This window comes from Paralichthys olivaceus, chromosome 19, assembly GCF_024713975.1.
Source record: "Paralichthys olivaceus isolate ysfri-2021 chromosome 19, ASM2471397v2, whole genome shotgun sequence".
Taxonomy (NCBI): domain Eukaryota; kingdom Metazoa; phylum Chordata; class Actinopteri; order Pleuronectiformes; family Paralichthyidae; genus Paralichthys; species Paralichthys olivaceus.
Genome location: NC_091111.1, coordinates 18,409,511 through 18,434,551, shown reverse-complemented (window position 1 = coordinate 18,434,551; position 25,041 = coordinate 18,409,511). Strand labels below are relative to the sequence as shown.

General features: G+C 44.0%; 1 protein-coding gene across 2 annotated transcripts in view; it reads right to left on the bottom strand.

Moving 5' to 3' along the window:
• The window catches only part of ncoa1 (nuclear receptor coactivator 1), a 33,181-nt gene that overhangs the window by 6,552 nt on the left and 1,588 nt on the right, over positions 1–25,041 (bottom strand). For both annotated transcript variants that reach the window (XM_069514884.1, XM_069514885.1), the window contains exons 2-13: positions 15,170–15,434; positions 8,462–8,567; positions 5,952–6,118; positions 5,666–5,772; positions 5,363–5,540; positions 4,175–4,357; positions 3,953–4,045; positions 3,393–3,533; positions 2,888–3,035; positions 1,702–2,665; positions 1,244–1,465; positions 24–366 (exon numbers count right to left, since the gene is read on the bottom strand). In XM_069514884.1, coding sequence (XP_069370985.1) covers positions 24–366; positions 1,244–1,465; positions 1,702–2,665; positions 2,888–3,035; positions 3,393–3,533; positions 3,953–4,045; positions 4,175–4,357; positions 5,363–5,540; positions 5,666–5,772; positions 5,952–6,118; positions 8,462–8,550 — 2,635 coding nt within the window. In that variant the 5' untranslated portion in view covers positions 8,551–8,567; positions 15,170–15,434. The remainder of the gene's footprint in view (positions 1–23; positions 367–1,243; positions 1,466–1,701; positions 2,666–2,887; positions 3,036–3,392; positions 3,534–3,952; positions 4,046–4,174; positions 4,358–5,362; positions 5,541–5,665; positions 5,773–5,951; positions 6,119–8,461; positions 8,568–15,169; positions 15,435–25,041) is intronic.

Here is a 25,041-nt window from a genome sequence, read left to right as displayed (position 1 = left end):
TTACTTCTCTGCACGACCTTTACCTCTGTTCGGAGTGCCGGGCGGCTCTCTCTTCACATTTACATTGCGGGGAGTGCTGGCCTCGCTGCGTTGGAGCTGGGTGGGTGACTGCAGTTTGAGCTGGGGTGAAGGCGACTGGAGCTGGGGTGACGGCGACTGCAGCTGAGGAAGAGACTGAGGCTGGGACAGTGGGGACTGGAGCTGAGGCATAGGAGACTGGAGCTGAGCCGGGGGCTGGGCCTGGGGGCCCGGAGACTGGAGTTGGGGGCTTCCAGGAGTTGTTGGATCCTCGCTGCCCTGTTTGGCCCCTCTCAGGCCAGGCAGCAGCTCGATGAGAGAGTCCATGTCAACAGGGCCACCGGACATCTGAGTGCAGGAAAACAGAGAATAGAAGAAAAACACAAATGAACATAGATTGAGAAGAGAAGGATTGAAGGATGAACGGTGTAATGGAATGAAAGAGTGAAGAATTAAGGGATAACGGGGGGGGGGGGGGGGGGGGGGGGTCAAAGGCCAGTGAGCTTCAAAGGCTGCAGCTGGTAGCCGAGTCCACAGCGGAGACAAAGTCCAAAAAAATAAACATTCAACCTGATTTACAACGGCTGTCGGGCAACTGCCAAGGCAGGAAACAAAGCTGTGCAGAGGAAAAGTCCTGGGTCTAATTGTGAAACATCTTTCTGACACTGCGCTTGTGTGAATATTGAAAGCAACAGTGGCACGCAGGCATGATCGATAACATGTGGGCGGACACATGTTGTGATTACTGGGTCGTAACTTTTAGGATTTTGGTTTCGTGTGTGTCTGACTGGGACACAGACGTAGCCTGGGACAGTTTAAGCTCTGAGGAGGGGGTGTGCCGTCTACAGGCCTTTTATAACTGGTAGTTTATCAATTTATGTGACAATAAACATATTAAAGATCGACTTCACATCAGTTTCTCATCCCATTTGTGTTGTGTTACATAATTATGAGTTTGATTTCATTAAAACTCCAGTAGTTTCTCTTGAGATATAAATTAGAGGATACTGAGTGAGGTTTCTAAAGTTCGATATGTTTTAGAGCCTGAAAATTGAATAAGGTGTCGTTCTCAAACCTTTATGACTTAGAAATGTAACTGAGGTTAGATTGTTCGATGTCTAGCCATAAACCTTTTCATAAATAAACTGAACTCTTCTCTAACTCACTTTGCTACGATCAGTTTAAATTCATGAACTAGTCGGACTGAATGCGACCGTGTTAGTACCGTGGAGTCTCTGCTGTCCCTGCGGCTGTCGAGTCGGTTCTCTCCGACAGGACTTGATTTGGGGCTGACGCAGGCCGGGCTGCCGGACGCCCCTGCAGGTTTGGATGCTGCGACGGACGAGCCTGTGCAGAGCGGCGGTCCGTCAACGCTCACTCTCTTCTCCACCTTTACCCTGACGGTCTGCAGGCTGAGGGCGGAGGGAGGAGGCAGGTCCCCCAAGTCCTTCAGAAAACAAAGCAACGGTCATACTTTACTCCGGGGTTAAATAATATTGATTTTACAGGGCAGATGCTGGAATATTAAAATTCTGGGGAATTCAAATCTTTATTTTAGTCCACAAACAAATCACTGATGAATAATAGTAATTAAATAATAAAAATATTGAGTCCTATCTTCTAAAATCACAAACTTTGTCTCATCAGAGAATTAACAAACGAACAGGTGTATGTAATGGTCACCTTCTCGTCTGTATCCAGGAGAAAGCGGAGTAACTGGTGGTCTTGTGGCTCTCTGGAGCTGGATTTGGACGATGCGGTAAGTGCTGGACAGGCAGGCGGCTCCTTCTTGATCTCCACTTCGTTTTTGTTTAGTCCGTCCTCGGCGGCGGTGGAGGCGTCGTTGGGACTACTGTCCTGGAGCAGCCGGTGGAGGATCTTGTGTCGCTCCGTGAGAGTACTGTGTGAGGCAGGGCACTGTGGGGCCGGAGCGGGGTTCGGAGGATGAGGTGATGAGGTGCAGTGGGTGCTGTTGTTGTTGTTAGACTCAACTGCTGTCCCGTTGATTTCCAGGAGCAAGCTGAGTCTGGGGATACCCAGCTGTGAGGCGGAAGGAAGGGGGGCTTTAACAGAGTCCTCTCCCCCGCCTTCTCCTCCTTCTGGGTGTTTTACTGACGGAGGCTGAGTGGAGGAGCCGGTGGGTGTACTGGCTTGTCTCTGGGGGACAGGGGAGGACAGGGAGAAAGACCCCGTTGACCCACAGCTGGTGCCACCGTCACCACCAGACTGCTGCCGGTTGAGGCTGCCTCCACTGCTCAGCGCCCCGGTTGGGGAATGGAGGCCTGGCGTGGAGGGAGAGAAGGGGTTCCCCGGTACCCGAGGGCTTCCCCCTAACCCAGGGCTGGCCCGTGGCATCCTGGGTGACATAAAAGAGGTAGGGGTGGCTGTGAGTGGGCTGCTCAAAGGAGAGGGACTGTTGACCTGCTGGGGACACGTCCGACAGGGCGTCACGTAGCCCGTGGGCGTGGCTGGGTTGTGTCCGTGGGAGGAGGCGTTGCTGTTGTTGGGGTGAAGGCCTGAGGAGGCGAGGCCTGATCCTTGGGTTGAGTTGCTGCCGGGGGGAAGGGTTGGGGAGCGGGAGGGAGTTTGGGCAAGGCTGCCAAGGGTCGGTGTAGTGTTTTCCTGAGAGCTAGCAGTGTTGTGTTCCCTGGGAAAAACCGGGAAAATAAAAGATGACTGTAAACTGAGACCATGTGACAGAAGAGGAACAAACGCTGTCGAACAGGTGAAGATTTAATCCTGTGTATGTCTTCACGACGATTAGTGTTCAGGTTTACACATAAATGCGTAGTTTTTAAAAGAAAACAACATGGAACAGAAGAGTGGTTTTGTCAGACTCAGACTGAAACAAACATTCACAGTAACGTACCTGTCAATAGTGTGAAAGCCCATGATGAAAGGCTGAACATCAGGGTTGGGGGGGCAGAAGAACTTGCAGCGAGTCTGAGCGCTGAGTGGGGTGCCGTCACTTAGCGAGAAATGGTACAGCGGGCTGATGGCGCTGCCGTGGGTCATCACTGTTGGGAACACGCACACAGATTTCAAGACATCAGTATTGGCAACAGGAAATGATTTGTATTTCTACGTTTTATCAAATGGTTGACGATTACTTTTAAAAACAGACACGCATGAATCAAGAACAAAAACAATAATTATCTATTTAAATTCCTCCACAATCTTTTCAGTTACATAAAAACCCTGAATATTCATTAATATCTTAACTTCAAGTAGGAAATGTTATTGAAGTGCTTCATTACATTTAATCTATTCTAATGGTATTGAAGCTGAAGCTCTGGTAACCATGGTGAAGCAGGAAGAGACCGTGCCAGTGATTTCTGAGAGCGTTGTTTGAACAATCAATCGTGGCTACTCACCCTCATGCAGCAGCTTCTTGGCGTGGGAGGGCTCTTTACCCTGCGGCTGAAAGAAAGCGTAGATGCACTTCCTGACCAGGTCCTCCCAGCCAGGCCGGCCCGTCACTCGCAAAGCACTCGTTTCTATGGAGATGATCTTCCCTGGATGTGAGGCACCACGCAAACACAAAGAAAGTCAAACCAAGGAATCTGTTTTTTTGGTTTTCGTTCTTCTCTGCGTATCTGTGATTCTCATAGAACAGATATAAAAGGCAGAAGCGCAGGTTGATTTAATGCACCACCCTGCGGAAACGTTCGGCGTCACAAATCAAACACACCTGACGTGATGTGGGACTGTGATGTTCACTTCCCGCGTCCGTGAGGTGACTGCAGAGTTTCATTTCTTATTTTAACTTTATGAATCTTTACTTTTATCCAAGTCTATTTTAACCAAAGTGATTTTACTTCTATCTGAGTTCTCTTTCCATCCATGCATAGAAGTAAAACACTGAACAAAAACTATACACAAGTCAAATGCTGGAATATATACTGAATGTGTGTGTGTGTCTGTGTGTGCGTACCTGTGGGGTCCTGCTTCGTGATGAAGGACTCACTGTTGACGGGCTGAGCGCGAGGTATTCGACAGGCGATACAGATCAAGCAGCTCTGCAGGTCTGTGCAAAGAAAACCACACAAGTGGTCAAACGTTTATAAAACTGCGGCGAGAAACCAGCAAAGTCCCGACGAGGTTAATGAAACGTTGCGGAGAAGAGAGCGTGTGCACTTGTTGTGTTTGCTCTCACCGTCGCCCTCCTCCTGCTGCTTGGCCGGTGGCTGGGAGACGGTGAAACACTGCATGATCTCGTACTGCTGCCGCGCCTCCAGGTTTTCGGAATCCACCTCGTCCGGCGGCCTCTTCAGCATGCGACAGTTAAAGGTGTGGCTGTTCCTTCGGCCAGTTTCCTGCGGCCATGGCACACCGTTTACTGGAGGATAAGAGGAAAAAAGAACAACACCAAAGAAGTTAATTATTGGTCGAGCATATCGGTATCGGTGTTTACAGTCTATGTTCTCTATCGAGCAGAACGTTTGTTACTGGCAAAGAATATAATATGTTTTAAAAACATGAGCAGCAAACACGTTCAGCATCTTTGTCTTTGCATATTTCCTCCTCTGCGATCAGACTAAGAGGTTATGCACAGGAATCGATAAACAGATAATAATAGAATCTTTAGTAAGCACCTTAAATGATCTGACTGCAGGAAGAATAATCATAATAATGTTTTCAAGTTTCTCTGTGAGAGCAGATTTCAGAGGGAGGACAAAGGACAGCTGTAGCGAATGGTGCGGAATTAAAAGGGATTACAAGATCAACAGAAAACACAACAGAGCAACCTTGTCGCCTGCTGCCCTCCGTTATCGTTTGTCCTTATACGACCCCCCCCCTCCCCCCAGACCCCCTCCGCTTTTACCATAATCTCTCTTCAAGGTTGGAGCCACAAATTAAAATAACATTATTGCAGTGAACAAAGTCATTGTTTCATTGTTTCACTCTTCCCTCGCTCCTTAAACTCTCACACACACACACACAACTCTGCTCTTACTTCCCCGTTTCTTTCCTCTCCGAGTAGATTTTTCCAGCGTCGTGTAGACCACTTAAAACTGTGTTGATTAAAGATTTTCATGGTTCATCCTCCTACCTTTCCTCACAGCTATTCAAACTCTGCTTAGCGACACTATTTTCCATCAATAAACTAAGTTAATTATCCGTATCAGGGACTTGACACTGATTTTGCTGCCAAAGCCCTTCTCCTCAGTTTTACAGCCTCTTTAATATGTTTCACTGGCGTGGAAACTGTCAAATGTGAGGATACTGAAAATGTCATTATTAAGTATGTTTTAAAAAATAATAGCCGCTGGCATCTGCAGCTAGAGGATGTGTGGCATCGCACAGCGGATTGCATTCAAACCCACGGCCCTCGCTCACTCACCGAGGCTTTTGGGCAGCAGATTCCGCACAAATTCGTAGTGGTCTCCCACATGGAGGATGTTGTAGACACTCGATGTCATCAGCTCCTCCTGGGTGTATCCAAGGTAACTCGTCACGTTCTCAGAGACAAAGACGATGCGGCCTTCCCGGTTGACGACGAAGAAAAACCCATCAAGGGCCTGAAAGAGGAGAGAGCGTAACAGAAAATGAGTAAGAAGATCTCAGCAGCAGTAGCGAGGATGATTTGGTGTGTTTGTGTGTGTGTGTGTGTGTGTGTGTGTGTGTGTGTGTGTGTGCTGTTTACCTCTAGCAGCATGGGCCCCAGTGCCTCCTTCTCCACCAGCCCCTGGCTACTGGAGGAGATATCGCTCTTCTGCACCTCGTCATCTGGAGACAGAAGAGCTGCTTTCTCTGCCGGGAAGAAAAACAAAACACAAATAAGACCAAAAAAAAAAAAACCGTAATTGCTTACGACACATCTGTAGCTGCACCTCTAAGTCTTTCAGTCTCCTTTAAAACTTGAACCATGAAGACACAGCACATGGTTTTAACTAGTGTGTGTGTGTGTGTGTGTGTGTGTCTTCGCTCACCCTGCTCACGCCGTTTGATCTGCTGGATTTGGTCCACGGTGCTCTTGAGTATGTGGCACTTGTCGGGCTTGACACTGAGGCTGGCGATGTCGCCCATGTTGGATGACAGCAGCTCAGCCAGCTCCTCGATGTAGCGGCACTCCAGCTCCCGTCTCCTCTTCTCCAGGCTGCACACACAAGACGCACGTGAGGGGTTAACAGGAGTTTCAACATGTTTGACATCGTCTTTATGCATCTCTGTGGGTTTTTAAAAATGGACGAAGCATCTGAGAACCAGCTGAACGAAATCGAACGGCTTCGTGCATTTAATTCTTCTTTTTAAACATCGAATCACTGGATTCGTCTGATATCAGAGAACTTAATTAGATAATTATCATCGTATAAATAACAAATGGGATTTTTAACATGAACATAACAGAGAACAATATATTTTCAATAATTGTAATAACAAAAAATTTGACCCTGATACAAACAAACAGGTGAATTGCTGTAGTTTTTCACCCGGTGACGCAAACTGCCTGGTATTTGTTTTCATGTTACGTAAAAAAATATCATATATTAGTGAGTTGAAGGGAGTTGGTGCAAAATAAGTTAAATCCGTCTTTAACTCAAGCCTCTTTGCACTCGTTGTGCTGATCCTTGTTCTCCAGTTGCAATAATATACTTTCAGACCGACGAGTTGCAGCAAGGTATGTGGTAAACATGGGAAAAAAAGAAAAAGAACTGTGTGTATATGCGAGAGTGTGTGTGTGAGAGACGACAACAGCAAAAGTAGGTCAGTGCATTGGCCGGCCAGAACACACAGGCGTGGTAACCGAGCGAGGCAGGCAGGCAGGCAGGCAGGGAGGGAGGGGGGAGGGAGGGAGGGGAGAGGAGGGGGAGGACGCTGCTGTGTGTGAATGCGCTGGTCAGTGGCTGCGTGTAGCTGCTGTAGAAATGCTAACTGACCTGTTACATCAGCTTACATCAGTTATTTGCCCCTTTTTGACTCACAAACACACAGGACAGTGAGGACATTCACTATTTAGTCCCTGCATGTCCCGCCTTGACCTTTGGCCCAAACTACAGCTGAGTCTAACCTTAACCACACAGCATGTTCCTCCTCCTCCTCCTCCTCAGAACCGTTCGCAAAGAAAACGACTTTCTGCTTCTCGCTCCTCTCATTTCATCGTCCTATACGTCGATCCAGGGCCTCGCACACATTCAAAGAGCCTCCCGACGTCAAGGGCTGATATCCTTCACCTCTTGAACAGTTTTCAAACATCAACTTTGAAGATGGGGTCTGGACATTCTCCGGGGTTTCTGTCTTCCACGTATGAGGAAAGCCACAGGAGATTCTCAGACTTGTTCACAGGGAAATCTCTCTCAGTCCTTATCACCACAAGCTGAAATGATCTTCTGCGTCTCCTTCGTGTAGTTATTTTGTTTTTGTTCAGTTCAAGTTTCCTGTTAGAAATGTCTTCGATTCACTCTGTGAATTCTCTGGACTTGTGCTGCTTAAAAAAATCAGACGGGACAAACTGGAATCTGAAACCTTTTGATTTCCTGATTAAATACTTTAAATAATTTTTAGTTTGTTAGTTCGTCATCAGGCTTTTTCTTTCTTTGACGATGCCTGTCGCCTCAGACAAGATATGATGAGAGAGCGGATGAAGCTTTACTGATCCACACACCGGGGAAATTCAGACCAAGGTAACAAGACGAGGTCAAGACTAATTTCTTACTAAACTAAATCAGACATTTGCCTACGCACACGATTCTTCCAGGTGAAATTGAGAAAAGTTCAGGGCTGAGTGAAAGCAGCTTTTGTTTCTCTCAGCGCAGACGCAGGAAGACGTTTGCCTCTCGTTCTCGGGGTGATAATCACGACTGCCTTCCTGAGGAAAGTAGCTAGAGTCTGTCCAAAAAGTCAGGCAGAAACTGTTTGCATCAATTTATGTTAAAAAACTAACCGCTTGTAGGGAAACTCCCAAAACTTGAGTAACGTAGCATTTGGCGGACGAGTGAAGTAACTTGATCACAAACTCACTTACTCACTGACAGGATGCAGCGTGTGAGGCAAGACTCTCACTGACAAATTTGGAATTGGATCCAAAATGTAACAAACGATCAGAAAACATCTCAAATGACGAACAGTTTTCGAGCCATAAATAAACCGCAATCGTACATTTTTGTGTTTTTATTAAATGACCTGTCAGCACCCGTCCCTGAAGGCAATCAAACTTCATTATCTGACTCGTTAAGACAAGAGCTTTTTGTTTTTAAGTCTCTTTTTGTTGTTTAACGTCTCTCTGAAGCGTTTTGAATCTTTATGTCACCACTGTCTGTCTCTATGTTGTCATTCTGTTTATCATCTCGTGGAAAAGAGGCCTTGATACAGGGTCCTCATGAATCCGAGGGCCCCTGGGCTTGTACCCATGGTCCGTTCATTCCAAAGCAGATCCCTCCTTTATCTCTTTGTTTTGAATGTGGTGTCACAGACCAAATGAAAGACGTGGCCGGGTCTGTACCTTTGCCCCGATGTGTCGCATGGTGAGCCCTTCCTCTTGCGTGACTCTGGCGTGGCAGGGTCCAGGGGGCTTTCCCCTACTGCACTCATTTTCAGCTTCGACTGACCTAAGAAAGAGGAAACACACGATACAGACACAGGTCAGTAACAAAATAAAGACAAACATTACGATACCTGCCACAGATGTTGATAACACGACCCTGGATCTTGTTTTTTGTGAAAATCAGAGTTTTTCTCTAAGTACCTCCAGAGAAACAATAGGGTTTGGTTTGCAGACACAATCTTCTGTTACATAAGAGCTGTTACTGCCACACACAAATTGTATTTGCATATTATCGTGGCATAAAGCCTGCGGTAAGGTTCACACCGTGTGCAGCTCGCATGAACTTCAGCTTCGGGTCACAGTTCAGTGTGTTTTTAGAACAGAAGAGGGAAAAACAAGAACGTGATGAGAGGCAGAGATATTTGCATGTGGTCTGCACTTTCTCCAAAACACAAACAAGCATCTACATAAATAAGGAAACGGATGTCTGAAGAATGTAGAGCTGAAATGATAAGTCCACCATTTGTAATCAATTACACACAAATAACTATTTCATAATCGATTATCATTAATGTCATGCGTGTATGTATATATATATATATATATATATATATGTGTGTGTAAATATATTGGAAGTGCCCTTTCAGTCTGAACTTTTAATTCACTCGCTCCGGCAGATTCAGGGGTGTAACCATGGCAACAGAGAACGCTGCAACACTTGATGAAGCAAACCGTGTGCAGACGACATTTATCAGTGAACCTGCACGATGACTTTAGACAAACATTAAAGTTAAAACCCTTTTAATGTATCGGGCGTTAGGTTGAAAGCCAAAGTAATAATTCAAACAAGCTGCGGAAAACGAATCTGAAGGAACAGAAGCATCCGTGGAGCTTCTAGTTGTAAAGCATGAGTAAGTGGGTATTTGAATTTAAAGTATATGTATGTTGTCATGAGATACACTGGGTGTAATGTTTTATTAGTAATCTATTATTTTACTCTTGAGTAGAGCTTGTTCTCATTTTCCAATAGTGTTAAAGGGATTTTCATGTATTATAACATAAGATTTTCTTTTTGTTTCAGTCATCAGCAAATCTACATTTCAGAGAATAATATAAAAGAGTTAATTTTACTTGGAAAAAAAAAAGGACTAGTGATTGATTTTCTGTCATTTAAGTAACCGACTGATTGTTTCAGCTCTAATGTGAAGTGACGCTTGTGAGCAGAGGAGAGAGAGGCTCCATCTTTCCACAGTGACCTTGCCACCCGTATGCTGATCACTTCTGATGGTTGACAAGCCCAAGTTATGCACGTGCTTTATATTCCTTTATATTCTTGGCAATAAGTCAACACGGGAGCAATTTACTGACGGCATGGACATAAATTACAATGCAGTTACATTTAATGATTTACCAAGAATCCACTGGACACCCTGCACTCTGCGCAGGATCTATATAGATGAGTTTATTTATATTAAGTCCAACACTTGAACATGCTCTGGCTGCACATTCACACTGATGAAAAACACGTTGCCTAACAATTTGTTTTTCCCGCAGGCCGAAGCCGCGAGGGAAGCCTGGCGTGTCTGGCCATCAGTCGACAAGCCATCAACAACCATCGTCATATTTCTGGTCTTTCCTGTTTTCCTACCATTATGAGACTGTTTCATAATCAGCAGTTCCTCACACCTGATAAGTGTTTATGATTGGGGCTGCCTTGTTCCTCCACATCATAACAACGTCAGCAGGTTCTTTTATTCTGATGCACCGGTTCACTTTCCTGATCATCTTGTTTGTTGCTGCTCGAACATCTTTCTTTCAACATTGTTCTTATTATCAATCAATCTGCCTCATTTTATTCTAGATCCATCTTTCTGCCAATAAAATTATGGAAAAACTAAGAATAATGCTTTGCCTTTGTGAAAGAGGTTGTGCATTGTCATTGTGGTTAGAAGTTAATCCGTTTCTTAATGATTGGATAATAACAGGTTTATGTTTCCAGCTTCATTCGTTCACTCGTGATAGTTAAGGAATAAATTGGGTTGTTAAATGTTAAACAGTCACAACCAGACCCTTCAAATGTAAAATATTAAAGTGACTTTTGTGTGAAGGCAACAAGGAAGAGAAAGAATCGAATAAACCTCCAACTCTTTTTTCCATTATGTCCCTGACTTGTCAACATTTAGAGGACAAGCAGTGTGTTCACAATACCAATCACCCAGTCCTGCTGCCAGTAATAATCACTTTGAACCTGGAAGTGAGTTGAATTGGTTCAGCAGCAGTTCACTCAGCTAAGATTAATTGCAGTGTACCAGCAGAGGCCCGCAACTCGTCCACGATAAAAGGGGAAATATTCTGAATAGTGTCAATATCCTGTTATACACTTTAAACCATGTCACAAACAGGAACAATTATTCAGCAGCATGCGTAGGAACTTATAGGAATCTACCGAAGAAAAGGGAGGTCAATTAACAAACAGCTAGAAGTTAATAAAACATTGGTTACGGTTGTTTAATCAACTTCTCTGCGACTCCTTCAAAAACTCCTGCTGCTTCTTTTGTGAGCGTTATTTTATTTTTAAGAGCAACCTTGCAACTCAAGACAGACGGGGACGATATTCAATTCACTTCACTTTTTATTTTCATAGCGACAAATCACAACCCTGACAATATTATAATACAATCCAATAGTTCCTCCATCCAAATTGTTTACTTGGATCTGCACCAAATTTCAACACAGACGAAAACACAACAGCCGGAGGTAACAAACTTAGTGCTACACCTTCGCTTGCATCCAGGTAGGATGGTAAAAGCATTGAGCTTTATAAATAAACAAATCTCTGTTGTTAAATTGGCCTTAGATGAACCGTTCGCTTGTGAACAACTCAGCGGTTTTGAACAGATGACAGTGTCACAGTTCGCTCTTATTATAACATCTGAGCTGTTTTACATGTGACTCAAACAGGTAAAATTAGAACTGCTACAGCTGCAGTGAGAACAGAGCCTCCGTCACACTGTCACACAAACGAGCCGCAGTCAACACAAACGAGCCCCGGTGTAATCCTCCCCTCCGCCACACACACTTGAAGAGGAGGTGAGGAAGAGACCACCAGGTAGAGAGCGGGGAATGAATAATGTAGATTACAGAGAGAGAGAGAGGGGTGGAGGTAGGACAGTGTTAATGTGAGAGAAGAGAGGAGGAGAAAAAGAAGAGAGCAAGACCGACACAATTCATTATCATCCATCATTAATATGCCCAAAGTAAACACAACCTTTAGCTTTATTATTTAAGCTCCTTGTAGAATCTACGGCGTCGGACCATCCATCAAAACATTCAGCTCCTGGACAGATGTTTTTCTGTTTTATTCGATTTACATAAATATATAATATAAATACATGTCTCTTGTAAATCCCAATAAATATAACCCTGTAAAGTCTTAGACCACCTTGGGTTGGGCCCCCCCCCCCTCTGCTCCACTGACTTGGTACAGCCCATGAGAAGCTGCTCAGTCACTGTTGCTAAGGCCCACCCTCTCCAACATAGGACATGACCAGGGAATGTACACAGCTTCTGACAAACAGGGCCACGGTGCACTCATTTTCTCCTGTGCTGCATGAAACGTATGCACGGGTGCTGGTTCGCTGACACAGAGCGTGTGTTTCTGCGAAGACACATCTGGCTGCAGGAGATTTCTTCCACATGAGGGCAGGTTTAGAATCAGTCCGCCCAGAATTCAATCAAAACACAAACAGATTCCATCGTTAATCAATTAATAAACTATTACAGGCAGACAGCTCTGTAACTTTGAGACAAGCACAGAACTCTGGAATTACTCCTGAAATTAGAGTAGACTAGAATAGAATGCCTTTATCGTCATTTCACAGCTGTATAACTGTAAAAATTAAGCTCGTCTCCCTGAGTTGTCTGAGTCAGTTGCTCAGAACAATCTCTGGATTGTTTTTCCTACCGGCCCCGTAGTATAAATGTCCGACTGAGTCCGTGTGAGAATCTGTTGATGACGTTTCAGTGACAAACGCAAAAGAATACAAATGTGTCAGGATGATAAAGTGGCGTCAAACACGCAGAAGACACCAAATATGTCCTCTTGGAAAGATAACAAGATTCCAGAGCTTCTGGTGATAAGGGCTGACGCCGGTGTCGATGTGTTGTGAGCAAAAACAGAATTTATATTATTTAGTTTTTGTGTCTGGGACAATCTCCTGCTGCTTCTTCATACGTGAATGACAAACGCCACAGAAAGTACAGCAACGATGTCTGAGAGCGGCTTGTGTCGCCTCACTTGACCTCAATAAAACAAGCAATCGCCATAATTGTTTACAAAACAACCAAATACAGTCTGACTACTGATTGTGTGTCGTCTCTTCAATTTAAAAGAGGCAGAGATGCGATTTAGTATCGAAACAAATGTTGTGACCTTCATTTTAAACAGAGCACAGTGATTTAATTTGCTCAATTTTAGAGACTGCTGCAATATTACTTTCCAAAAACTAATAAATATTACCCAGCCTGCAAGCATCATCATCCACAACTAAATTGATCACATTGCACATGAAGAAGCTTCCTCTGAGAGACGACAGTGTCGGCTCAAATAATGAATCAATAGAAACACGGTTACTGAGTCAAAAATTAAGTCTTGGTTTGTTTTTACCCATGAGCCACATAAAAGATGAATTTAAATTTCCTCGTGAAGTTTATCTGAGGCAATCCGTGCAGCTCCACACGACCAAATTCCCCCGAAACTGCAAATATGACGAAGAAAAACAACTTAAAATGAACCAACAACTAAATCCACAGAGAAATAGAGTGAATGCACCTTGAATGTAGTCATCACGTGTTGCATGTTTGATTCATCTGACCCGTGTGTAACGACAGGCTAGCGCTCATTATCTAGTTCAAACTGCCGTCGCACGTGAACGTGGCTGAAGATGCCGGGAATCAAACCGGTCGGAGCAAACTGACCTGAAAATCCGCTGCACGAAACAACAATGTAACTGACACGGGTGAAAGCTTTTGAAATGACAGTCTGTTTCCTGGTCACTCCATTTGTCGGTTAAGCAGCGCATTTAGGTGGTCATGTAAATGTTTCTACCTTTAATTACTCATAATCGTGATCTCAGTTGGTGGGGCTTGGCGGAGATATGGCCTCTCCAAGTGCTGTTCTAGTTTACAGAAATTAAAATGCTGAAAAGGTAACGTGTGCATGATTTGTGGTAAACATGCCAAAAAAGAAACAGGCCGTGGTCCTTTAAGAGTCCCCGCTCCTCGACTGAATGCCCTGTTAAGTCTCAGTCCATTGTTTCCCACCATCTGTGCAGACCCAGATCCAGGATGTTTACCAAGAGAGAGAAATAACCTTGGACTCCGACAGACGCTACTACATCTCGTCAGACTCCTGAGTGTATAGAATGCATAGTGTGGAGCCGTCTGCAGTGCCGAGGTGCAGCCGGAGGACTGCATGCAGCACAAACACACTTCTCTCATCCGTGAAACAATGGGAGCAGAAAACTGAGATCTGGCGTAAGATACATGAGGGAAACGGTACGAGCAAATCATACAATATGTATGACCCAAATGTAAAAAAATTCTATTATAGGCCATGAAAAGGGAGCTGCCCACTTCTATGCACATAAAACATTTAAATTCCAGTCTAAATCCTTAAAATGGCGACACAATACTTTAATATATAATCATAAAGATCCACGTATATTAGAATAACACCCATCTCCAAACGTGTCCTCTACCAGACAGACAACTCCACGTGAATATTCATCGCTCATTGAACATCACCGCTCTCCGCTGCGTAATTTGCCTCTGTGTAATCTGTGAGTGTGGGGGTGTGTGTGTGTGTGTGTCCTCATTTCAACTCGAGGAGCGCGATGGGAGGCCTAGTGAGACCTGCTGGGATGCTCTGAGCATTGCAGCTACTCTGAGGCGCTGAATCTCAGAGCACATGGTGCAGGAGAATAATGCAGAGAGACCGGTGAGAGAGGGGTCTTATCTTTCTAGTCCTCTTCTAGTCTAGTCTGCACGGAGACAGTGTCTTTCAAAATGCAGCCAAACACGCAGAGTAAATGAGAACACACTGTCATTCTCTCACGTTAAAGATTTTTAATAGAATTCCGGATGCAGATCCAATAATCTAACTTTAAGAATTTGTTTATAAATCGATGTATTCACATGCACATCATCTGTAAAAATGACAGCTGATTGAAATATAATTGACAGATTATTAGGTAATTACATCCCATATTAATTGCAGGCTCACCAGAAACATTACAAATCAACATGAACCCCCTCCAGGCACATTTGTGTGGCTCGTCCTCAGCTCAGTACAACAAAGAAACCAGCTCCAGTGTCTATACCTGCTTGTACTTCTCAGAATATTGAATATTGACCTCTGGTCCACCACCATCCTACAAACATGGCCTTCAGCCTCAGAAACTCAATTTACACACATTCTCGATCGATGTGACAGAATATTCCAGGGATATTCAGTGGGAATCGATCCTGAATACTAAACAGGGTCACTTGCAGAATGTGCCACAGGCTCCGACACTGAATTCACCTGGGTCTCAGAATGGGATGTACTGCAGCACACACACACACACACACACACATACATACAGAACGCTGAGCAGCTGTCCTTACTTGATCTAGGGCTTCAGTGGGTGAGTCATGTGGTGTCTGTGGTGGCCTTGTCCAGGGCTCTGACCAAAGCTAAAAAGAGGAAGGGGGAGCCTGGAGGGGGTGAGGTCAGTGGTGGTCTCAGAGTCGAGATGATGGAGCTGCTGTGCTGCTGCTGCTGCTGCTGCTGCTGCTGGTGGTGGTGGTGGTGGGGTTATGGCTCCACAGCCACTGTGTCGCACGGCACCATCCCAGGTGCAGGGGGGGGGGGAAGCCCGGTGGCCTCAGACTGGAAAGACAGAGAAATCAATATGAGAATAAAACACTGTAGGTTTTTCATTATCCTACAAATTCATTCAATATCATGAGATCTACACGCCAGATAACAAGCTTGTGTAAAATATGTGAGACCTCTAAAGAGCACACGCAAATGTTTCATCATGACAACCGACCTGAAGACAACAGGGTCACTAGCAGGAAAATAACCAGGCACGTTGGGAGTGCCTTCGTATGAGAAGGTTATTTTATAGCTTCCTCTAGTTCATATATTTACGTCAATACAACCTTAAAGTGAAGAATTGTGGCCATTAAAATTGCAAACACTGTTAACACACAGCTCCCTGGTCTCTTAACAAATCGTCGTGGTCATCGTCGAAAGCCTCGTGTTTGGACGAGTCTGAGCTCTTGTCATTATTAGCTGGTTGTAAATGTCTGACTGGATCTACGTCCCTCCACTGTTACTGTTTCCATCTGTTCTGCTGACACAGAGTTGACCCCCCGGTGCAACGAGCAGATCAGTCACTCCGTCTGGAGAAACTTGCAGCCGTGCGCGCTACACTGATTTTTCCTGGTGGTGCAGCAAGACAGTGCATCATCGTGAATCAATCTGCAGCCAAAATCACTGCTGCCACATAAAACGGGGATAAGTTAGATGGTTTTAAAAGTTTTAACAACTTTCCTTGTTCTGTGGGGGACAACTACCTCACAGTAGATTTTTATAGAACATGTTCAGTCCTAAACGTTTGATTCGGGAACTGCTGGGACACCCCAGGACACCTCGGTGTTGCTGTTGCCTCATGAAATCAAAACCATAGACTATGTACACACTGTATATAAAGATGGACAACACGTCTCATCTCCCTCCCACTTTCTTGAAGCCTAAACATCCTGTATACAAACACTATATTGTTAAACATCAAATATCGATCAAGATTATCAATTTGATAAGAACAACCTGTCTTGGTCTGTTCTTTAATGAGCTCTATCTTTCTGCCACCTACACAACATAAACAAAAGCAGGGATGGACATTTTGAAAATGTCTTTTTGCTCAAGAAAAATACAAAAACTGAGAAAAGGCATCAGGAACAATGGAGAAAATGGAGCAGGCGTAAACATAAAGACCTCAACATCAACTTTCTCTGGTCCTCACTTTCAATCTGGTTACTTTCTGTCTTAAATTAAATATAGCAGATGAATCTTTTAGAAAGTGAGCGCACTGAGATTTCAGGTACTGGTGGTGGCACGCAAAGCTGAAACTTCATTGGCAAGAGTGACAGCATCAGCGAGTCGTCAAGCATGTTTAATAAGATCTGGACTCGCTCCATGTGTGCTCAGGAAAAGCAGTGTCGCCTTTCTTGCAGGAGGATGGTAAAAAGATCCGTCCAACATATATATCCTAAACATACATAGAAAAACGAATACCAGCACGGCCCCTCACATCCACCTCATCTTCACAGCTCTTAACTGCAGCTGTCTTCAACACTACGACACGATTAAGCCTGTATTTCACATTGCCCTTGATTTCATGAAGTTTGAGAGGAAGCTGCTGAACTATAGTCTCAGCTTGAGCGATCACGCCAAAACTGACTTGTTTTGGAACAGCGTGACTGTCTTTATGCCTCTTCTATCAAAGCCAGGTCAAGGACAAGGTCTACGCAGGTGTGGAAATTGTCTGCCGGCTCGTACAAGCACATGCTATCGGCAGGAAGGTCAATTAAGGACTCCAAAATCAGACGTCTGCTCTGCCTTTAATTATTAAATTAGATATGCACCTAATGAGAGGAATAGCATCACATGCGGTGGCGCTCTGAGTTCTTGTGAGTTCTTATCACACACCTTGTTATGTAACAGCACCTGCTGAAACCCGTGCAGTGAAATGGAATAAATCTTTCCCTCGTGACGGTTATACTGCTCAGATTTGACCATATCTGCTGCAGAGAGATTTGATCCAACTGCATGTTCATGTTGGAGGATGTGAATTACAAAGAGAGGAGATTCTGTTACTCATTCAGCCCTCATTGAATGAAACAGCATATAAGGCAGTAAAATTCAACAGCACCACTAACTACTGCAGCGTCTATCTGAGGCAATAAAACCTTCATGAAGGTTGGATTTACTGCAGGACGGCTGCACTGGTTTTAGCTATGAGAACTCAAATGCAGCAGAAGCAGCAGCATTTACCTGTAAACAATAACTGGATGGATGGTTGGTCTTTAGAGTCTCAAAATCTGAGTCAGAATAGTATCACAACAACATTTAGTCACAATGTTTGCAACACGATTACAGTTCAAACGACCTTAATCTAAGTTTACTGTGGCTGTGTACTGCTGAAAACAAGAAAGAGGAAGTGTGAGATCATTTCCCCCACAATCTGGTGGACTGGTTGGTTTACCTGAAACCTGGCTGCAATTGATGCCAAAATTCAGGTGACCTTTTCCAGGCTTGGCAACTATCAATTGAGTGGTGGCTCACTGACTAATTACAGCTGCGTGTGTCCCGTAATCACAGTGGTTTCTTTTTTCTCATCTGTGGTAAGTTCCTCATCTTTTGTGTAAATATGGTGTTTGACACTGGATCTTCAGGAAACATATTTTTTTTTAAAAGTGTGGACAAAAGAACGAACACACTCAGGAATGTCCTTCAAAGAATAAAAGAATAGTTGCCTGTTCGTGAGGGAAGCAGTTTATCATCAATTTTACTTTTATCAACAAAAAGAGTTAAACGTTGGTAATCGATATACATTTAGTGTTTGATTTAGAAGTTTAGCAAATTTTAACTGCATTGTTTCAGAGGGTAAAAAATATGCAGTGGAAATGCACAATTAATAAAAACTAATACTTGTCCTACTCATAAAGCTTTAGGGCAATATGTTGATAAATGAGATTCTTCCGTGTGACACGGGTGCAGTCAGGGACTTTACATTAAGGCAGCACGAACGAATGTGGCCGAGAGTAAAGGTGACAGAACGAAGAAGGTATTTTCTAATTAAAGCGACTCACACTAGTGAAGACAAAATGAGGAGCTCATGCCTAAAAGAGCGGCAACTTCCCTCTCATGGACGTGATCCTGTCGTGAAAAGTTTGACACGGAGCAGAAAAGTGAACCTTGCTAATTCAGGTCCCCACAACAGATTCAAAACATGGGTAAACTCTTTTACTACCCATACACAAGACTGACGTCAAACTGTACTGACAGAGTTAACGGATCAGAGCCACAAACAAACGCCAGACTCGAACTTTGTTAGGGACGCAGAATCACAAAGATGAGTGGAGATAGTGGTTGTTTCTGGTCCAACTTCATGGTCCCAATTTACACCATCAAGAAAAACCTGAGGTAAAGAGTAATGATTCTGAATCTGAACGTGAAAAGACAACGACAAAGTACATGAACAAGTACATCTTCATCCCTTCACCTCAGGGATCCCAAACAACTGAACTCAAACATGTGGAGCTAAAGCCTGTTGGGATTTGTAGATAAAAAATAAAAAAAAACAGTAGAATGTAGGCTGTTAAAAAAAATCTATTTCATGCACAGGAGTAAATGAAAACTTTTCTAATTTTAGTTTAAAATGTTCAGATCCATCCAACATCAGTGCTATCACATACCAGCCATTAATATACACGATAACACACTTTAATAACTTAAATCAAGGTCAGAATTTGTTGTTAAGACCAAAACAAGTAAGCAGAGAAGAACTCACCGTCTGCCCGTACAAAACTGTTCAGTGTAGTTTCACAGTAAACACACCGTCGCCGCACGTATGTAAACACAGAGTCTTCCCTTAACCTGACTGTGCACAGTGAGGTGCTATCTGCTGTGTAGTCAGCGACATGATGCCTTTTGTTTAAACTCTGCTCACTGGAGTCATTACGAGCATTGTCACCAAACCGGTTTTTCCTTCACACATGTTCATGCGTCAAGTGCAGCTGAAAAGACGCGGCACAACACTGGCAGGACGACCCGAGATGATGGGACAAGCAGGAAAACGTTGGGAGAGAGGAAGTAAGAGAAGCTGGACGGACGCCTTCTTTAGACGACATCAGGAGAAAGACGATATGCTTCAGACGACCAACTCCCCTGGTGAAACAGGGTTAGGTTAAAGAACTAAGTGAAACTTTAGAAGGAACTACACGTGAGAAAAATAGACACAGAGCAAATCATTAACAGAGACCTATGATTAACTTCAGTTTTCAACATGACCACATTTTATATCTCATTAGTAATGACACTTATAATTATTATAAATGCATGTTATATTTTGTCATTGTTATCAGAGCAAGACGCTTCATCTGTGATTCAGCGGGATTTCCCTTTTGAAAGCTAATTGATAAATAAGAGGTGAACCAGCAGTTCTTTGAGCTCATGACGACGATGCTAACACACTAATATTCAGCAGGTATAAACTTTATAAAGTTCAACAGCTTAGTTTTGAGTGTTAGCAGTCACTAGCATGGCTGCAAAGCATCTCCTACCTCCCTAACCTGACAACATATCATGTTTAAAAAGCCATGATCGATAACTGCTGCTGAACAGCGCTTCCTGTAAAGAGGCCGCACAGTACAACCAACAGCATTCAACCATAAATTCAAACGGCCCTCACATGCTGGAGTCTGCAGCCACATGACAATGTCAAAAAAACTCCCAATCTCACCGTGTCGAAGGAAGTGAAAAACAATTCCTGGATTTGCACCAAAATTCAAAAGGTTCTCTCTTGGCCCGCGTCCCGTTCTTCCCTCAGGTTTCGTAAAAATCTGTCCAGTAGTTTTTTTGTAATCGTGTTGACAAACACTTCAAGCAACCAACCAACACACCGACAGGGTGAAAGCTGCACCTTGTTGGCGGAGATACAACAGAATGATACAGTGAGTGGGCGGAAAGATAATAAACAACCACAATAATGTGAAAACCTGTGTTGTAACATTACACAACAGCCAACATTCACCACAAACAATCCACTTCCTTCCTGTAAATGCTCAGCTTCACTCTGTGGATGTTGATCACTGCTGCACCGTGCTACTGTGCAATAAATCAGTATGTTTTTCCCGCGAGTCCTGAAACTGATTAAAAGCTCTCACACCCACAACATTAAAGTTTCTCATGGTGTTAATTACAGGAGGACAGAGTTTCATTCTCCTCACGACTGCTCTCACTGTTACCTGCACTCTCACCTTTACCTTGCATCATTTATCCCTGAGCCAGTAGCGAGACTGAAGCGAAACAAAAGTGAAATCTTTATTTTCTCAAAGACATTGGGAATTTCCGACTAAACAGATGCACACGTTGGGCTGTGTCGGCCACAACGTGAGCAGGACAAACCCTTTTCTGCAACAGTCACCTGCCACTAGTTATGGTCATATAATTAGATTAGGTTTGAATGTGGTTGCATTTCCAGTTTTCCTGCTGTTACAGTAGATGAATCAGTTGTGATGCACTTTGTTTGTTTGACAAACTCTTCAGTTCCCATGAATACAATGCAATCACGTGTTTATGCATATATCTTGGCAGCACCTATACAGCATCTTTCAGTAGCCTAGATTTAAAAGAGGTAACTCAGTATAAAATGATGTGATGACTTCTGGAGCACTGAGAGCTTGAATTTTGTTTGTTTGGGAAGTCGTTCCAAGAACACACCTCGCAACAGTCTTAAATGTTGAGCAAAATTCAAATTGAATTGACACGAGAGCCAGGGTCATTCATCTGCTTCACAGGTGCAGCTCAAAAACAACAACAGAGAGGCGGGCGGGCCTGTCCCGAGTGTAGACAGCACTCTGCCCCCGGAGAGTCAACAATTCAGATCATCAGTCAGGCCGGAGGGGACATTTAGATATCCAAACACATCTGAGGCGAGGGGCAGGGTACCTCCTGGACAGGCCGTCAGTCCATCACAGGGACAATGTACACACTCACTCTGAATATACACGTCTCTTAAGTGAAACAAGAACTTTCCTGCTGTGTTTAATCCACTGCACCACCGTGCCATCTGCCCTGACAAATACCCAAGATGAATGTAGGTGGCACCTTGTTCAGCAACATACTGGTGAAACTGGGAGTCTCTATCCGCCCGCATATTTAAAAAACAATTACAATCTACCTTGATGCTCCACTTCACAAAGAATGTGTTCACACCATGTGTTCACAAGATGCTAACTGTTAGATTTCCTCTAAGTCACCTGACAGCGTCCTCAGGCCAAAGGAACACATCCACGTCACGTCAGCACAGAATCCTACACCCAGGAAAGAAACGTTCTCTACCTCTTTTTATGCTTCTGCTATTCTCTGTATTATCATTCTGACACACACACCATTAAAAAAAAACACCAAAAACTATCGTGCAAATCTTCTTTTTGGGGCCTGACCTTGTTCAATGAAGAAAAAACGACGGTAAACTCACTCACATCACAACAACTACTCTCCATGCTCTGTTTTCTCGCTTGCCCTTTCAGTTCCTTCCTGTACGCAGTCTTTCTGTTTCTCTCATTCTTCGCCTTTACCTCTCTCCTTCCCTCCATTTCCTTCCAACCCTCACAAATTCACACAGTCTGCTGCACAAGCCTTTTTTTTTTCCAGGCGAGAATGTAGGCCATCGCTCTGACAGCAGGAAGGCAGCGAGGAGTTGAAGCAGCGCCGCTCTTCTCTTCTTCCCATCATTCTGCTCGTGCACAGCAGCTGAAGACAGTACGCATGTGTGTGTGTGTGTGTGTTTTGCTGTCTTAGACTGAGTCAGAGCACCAGAGTTGAGGGACAAACCACAGCATACAGCAGCCTGTGCTACGCGGGCTACAGCAACAGCCAATCTGTTTCAACTTAGTAGAAACACGAGCTCCTGCACGTCCCACTGCACAGAATCAAAGATGATCTGAAACAGTGTTCAACTGCACGCTCTGATTTGTGATAACACTGATCTGTCTGGACTGTGTAAACCAAGAACCCCCCCACGCTGGTCGCATGCTGAAACTCGACCAGAAATGTAGACGTCGCTCGGTGATTACAAAAACATCGAAAAAGATCATTTTCCCTCACATCCCTGAAGTAAACACACAAAAAAACCACAAGATGTGGGTTGATGACACTTACAGTAAGTCCAGATGACTTTATGCTTCACCTGCCAAAAAAATCCAGGTCAGAAGTACAAAAGTTCTTGAATGTCAAGCCAAAATAATAGGAAGAGGGACTGTTTCAGAGCTAAATCAAAAAACATGAGTGGACATACATACATGATACATATCTATAAAATACTGTGTGTGCGTTGGCTGATGAGGAAAATGTCTAATTAATTTGGAATGTGTAATTTCCAAATGTGAAACGTCGAACTCTTGCAGTCACACATTCAAAAGGAACCACAGAAAATATTATGATTATTTAGATTTTTTTTGGGTCAAACGCCACCAAAATACTCAGATATTTAAAAAAAAAGGTGACTGAAAAACTCAAGTGAAAGATAAAGATTCAAAGTATGTTCAAAAATACGTGTTCATTTTAAAAGTCCACACGAGCGTCTACCTGAAAAGGCATATCGCGTAACCATTCAAGTGCGTGCTGATGTAAACAGGAAGCAGATTACCAACGGCATGTTAAAATACTACGAACAGGAAGCAATAGTGAAAAGGGATTTCTTTTCTTGGACCAATGAAAAGGTGGAGCTGTAAGTGTTTACAATAGTTTGACTTCATCGCTGGTAGATGAGTCGCAGCTGATAAATGTCGACGAGGAAGCAAACGCTGACGACTGCGCGATCGTATCCAAATGTCTGTCTTTTGCACATCCAGACTAAAAAACGCAGCCCCGGGGGGTTTGAATCTAAAATGGGATCAGCAGCGTTTCCAAACATCTGCAGGCGGCAGGTATAACCATAGCAACGATGACGTGTGATAGAAATCCATCAAATAGTTGGAGATAAAACAAGAGTTCAATTTTTATCAATATATTGCTAAAAAAATAGAATGGATCTACCAACACTTATCGAGTGTTGTCATTCTCTGCTCACGAAGAAGAGTTTAGAAAACACAAAATCAAATCTTTACTCTTAACAGCAAATAACATTTATCGTGGTTAATAACCGCTATCAACTGATATGACATCTTTTTTACCTCGACTACATTTTTAGCCTCGTTAAGAGTGAGTTGGACATAAATATGAATCTCTGTGCCACAATCAAAAACAGATTTACACGACCAGGCAACACACTGACAGCTGAGACGTTCAAGTGCAATTGTCTCAAGTAAGTGGCCAGCCAGTGTGGCAGGTGACCCTCACCGATCCGTCCACCGCCGCCACAGGCGACGCTAACCAGTGTTCGGTTGGTGCCGGATGTTCATTTCTATAAAAGCATCAGTGACGTTTTCACAGGTTGGCTGCAGGTGTCCTGAGGGGGGGTGGGGGGGGGTCAAACCAAACAGCTCAAACACCTCCTGCAGCTCCGGTGGAAGAATGCTGTGACAGTGGCAGGCAGGCTGCAGCGGTGCCGAGTGCTAAAATGGCTGCTCATTCTCCATACAGACACAGAGCTCAGCTGGGAGGAGGAGGAGGAGGAGGAGGAGGAGAAGACGGAGGGAGACTCCCACTCCCAACAATTTGCCTAAAAAACATGGCTCATCCTGAGGTGGGCTCTGCAGCATGTGTGTGTGTGATAACATGAGAATCAAACTCTTACCATTGTGCTCTGATGACAGACGTACAACAACGTGCATCTAGAATCGTGAAGCGGCAGCAATGTCTGGTGTTTTACCTGAAGGTAACTATAGCACTTCACCGTGTGGTTGACAAGATCTAGTTAATGGTCTTCATCTCTTCTCCAGAGTCAGAGAGAGTGCATCATTCAGAAATGATATCATAAACCGTGTGTGTTTACATGGAGCGTTTGATCTGGTTTATTGCCACGAGGAAAAATTAGTGAGTCATGTTTTTATGTTTTGAAGAAGCAATAAAAACAGCTCCTAATGACTACTTCCAGTTTCTTACTCCAGTGTTGTTTTGTTGTTGAGAGGCAGGTCGTACTACGCTCTTTGCAGCAGAGGCACATACCTGCGCTTCAGCTGAATCACTGAGGTCTGGACCGAACTCTACCAGGTGTGAGTGATAAGTTTGCGACCTAAGCTACGAGGCATTTCAGAGACAGACCTCAGGTTCACCATTTACGACACATTTACAACATGTTTTTCTGATAATACACTATGTTTATATAGTTGTTCTTGTCTTAATGACCACTTCAAGCTCAAAGTATCTAATCCAAGCTGTAGGTCATAGTTCATAGCTGTGCGTACGTGAATGTCAGCTGCCGAAACACTAGTGGCGGTAGAGTTTCTATGCTTGCGTTGAGTGTCTTCCGGTTTCTGGTCTGCTTATTTAAAACTTCTCTGGCGTTTCTCTGTTTACTTCAGAACAATAGCGCGGGTTACTAAGTGGATCGTGTTGGAGTTGGAGCCGATGGACGTTGAAGAGCGTTTTACGTTTTCTTCTAGAACTGCAGCAAAGAAAAGAAAGACGTCGTCTGTGTTCGTTCCTTCAACTCGATTCAAATACAGCGCAGAGTCTGCCGGTGGAGCGATGCTACCAATCTGGGCCAATCACAGCTCATGTTTGGGGAGGTACGCGTCAGTTTTAAAACGTGTCTTTAAGT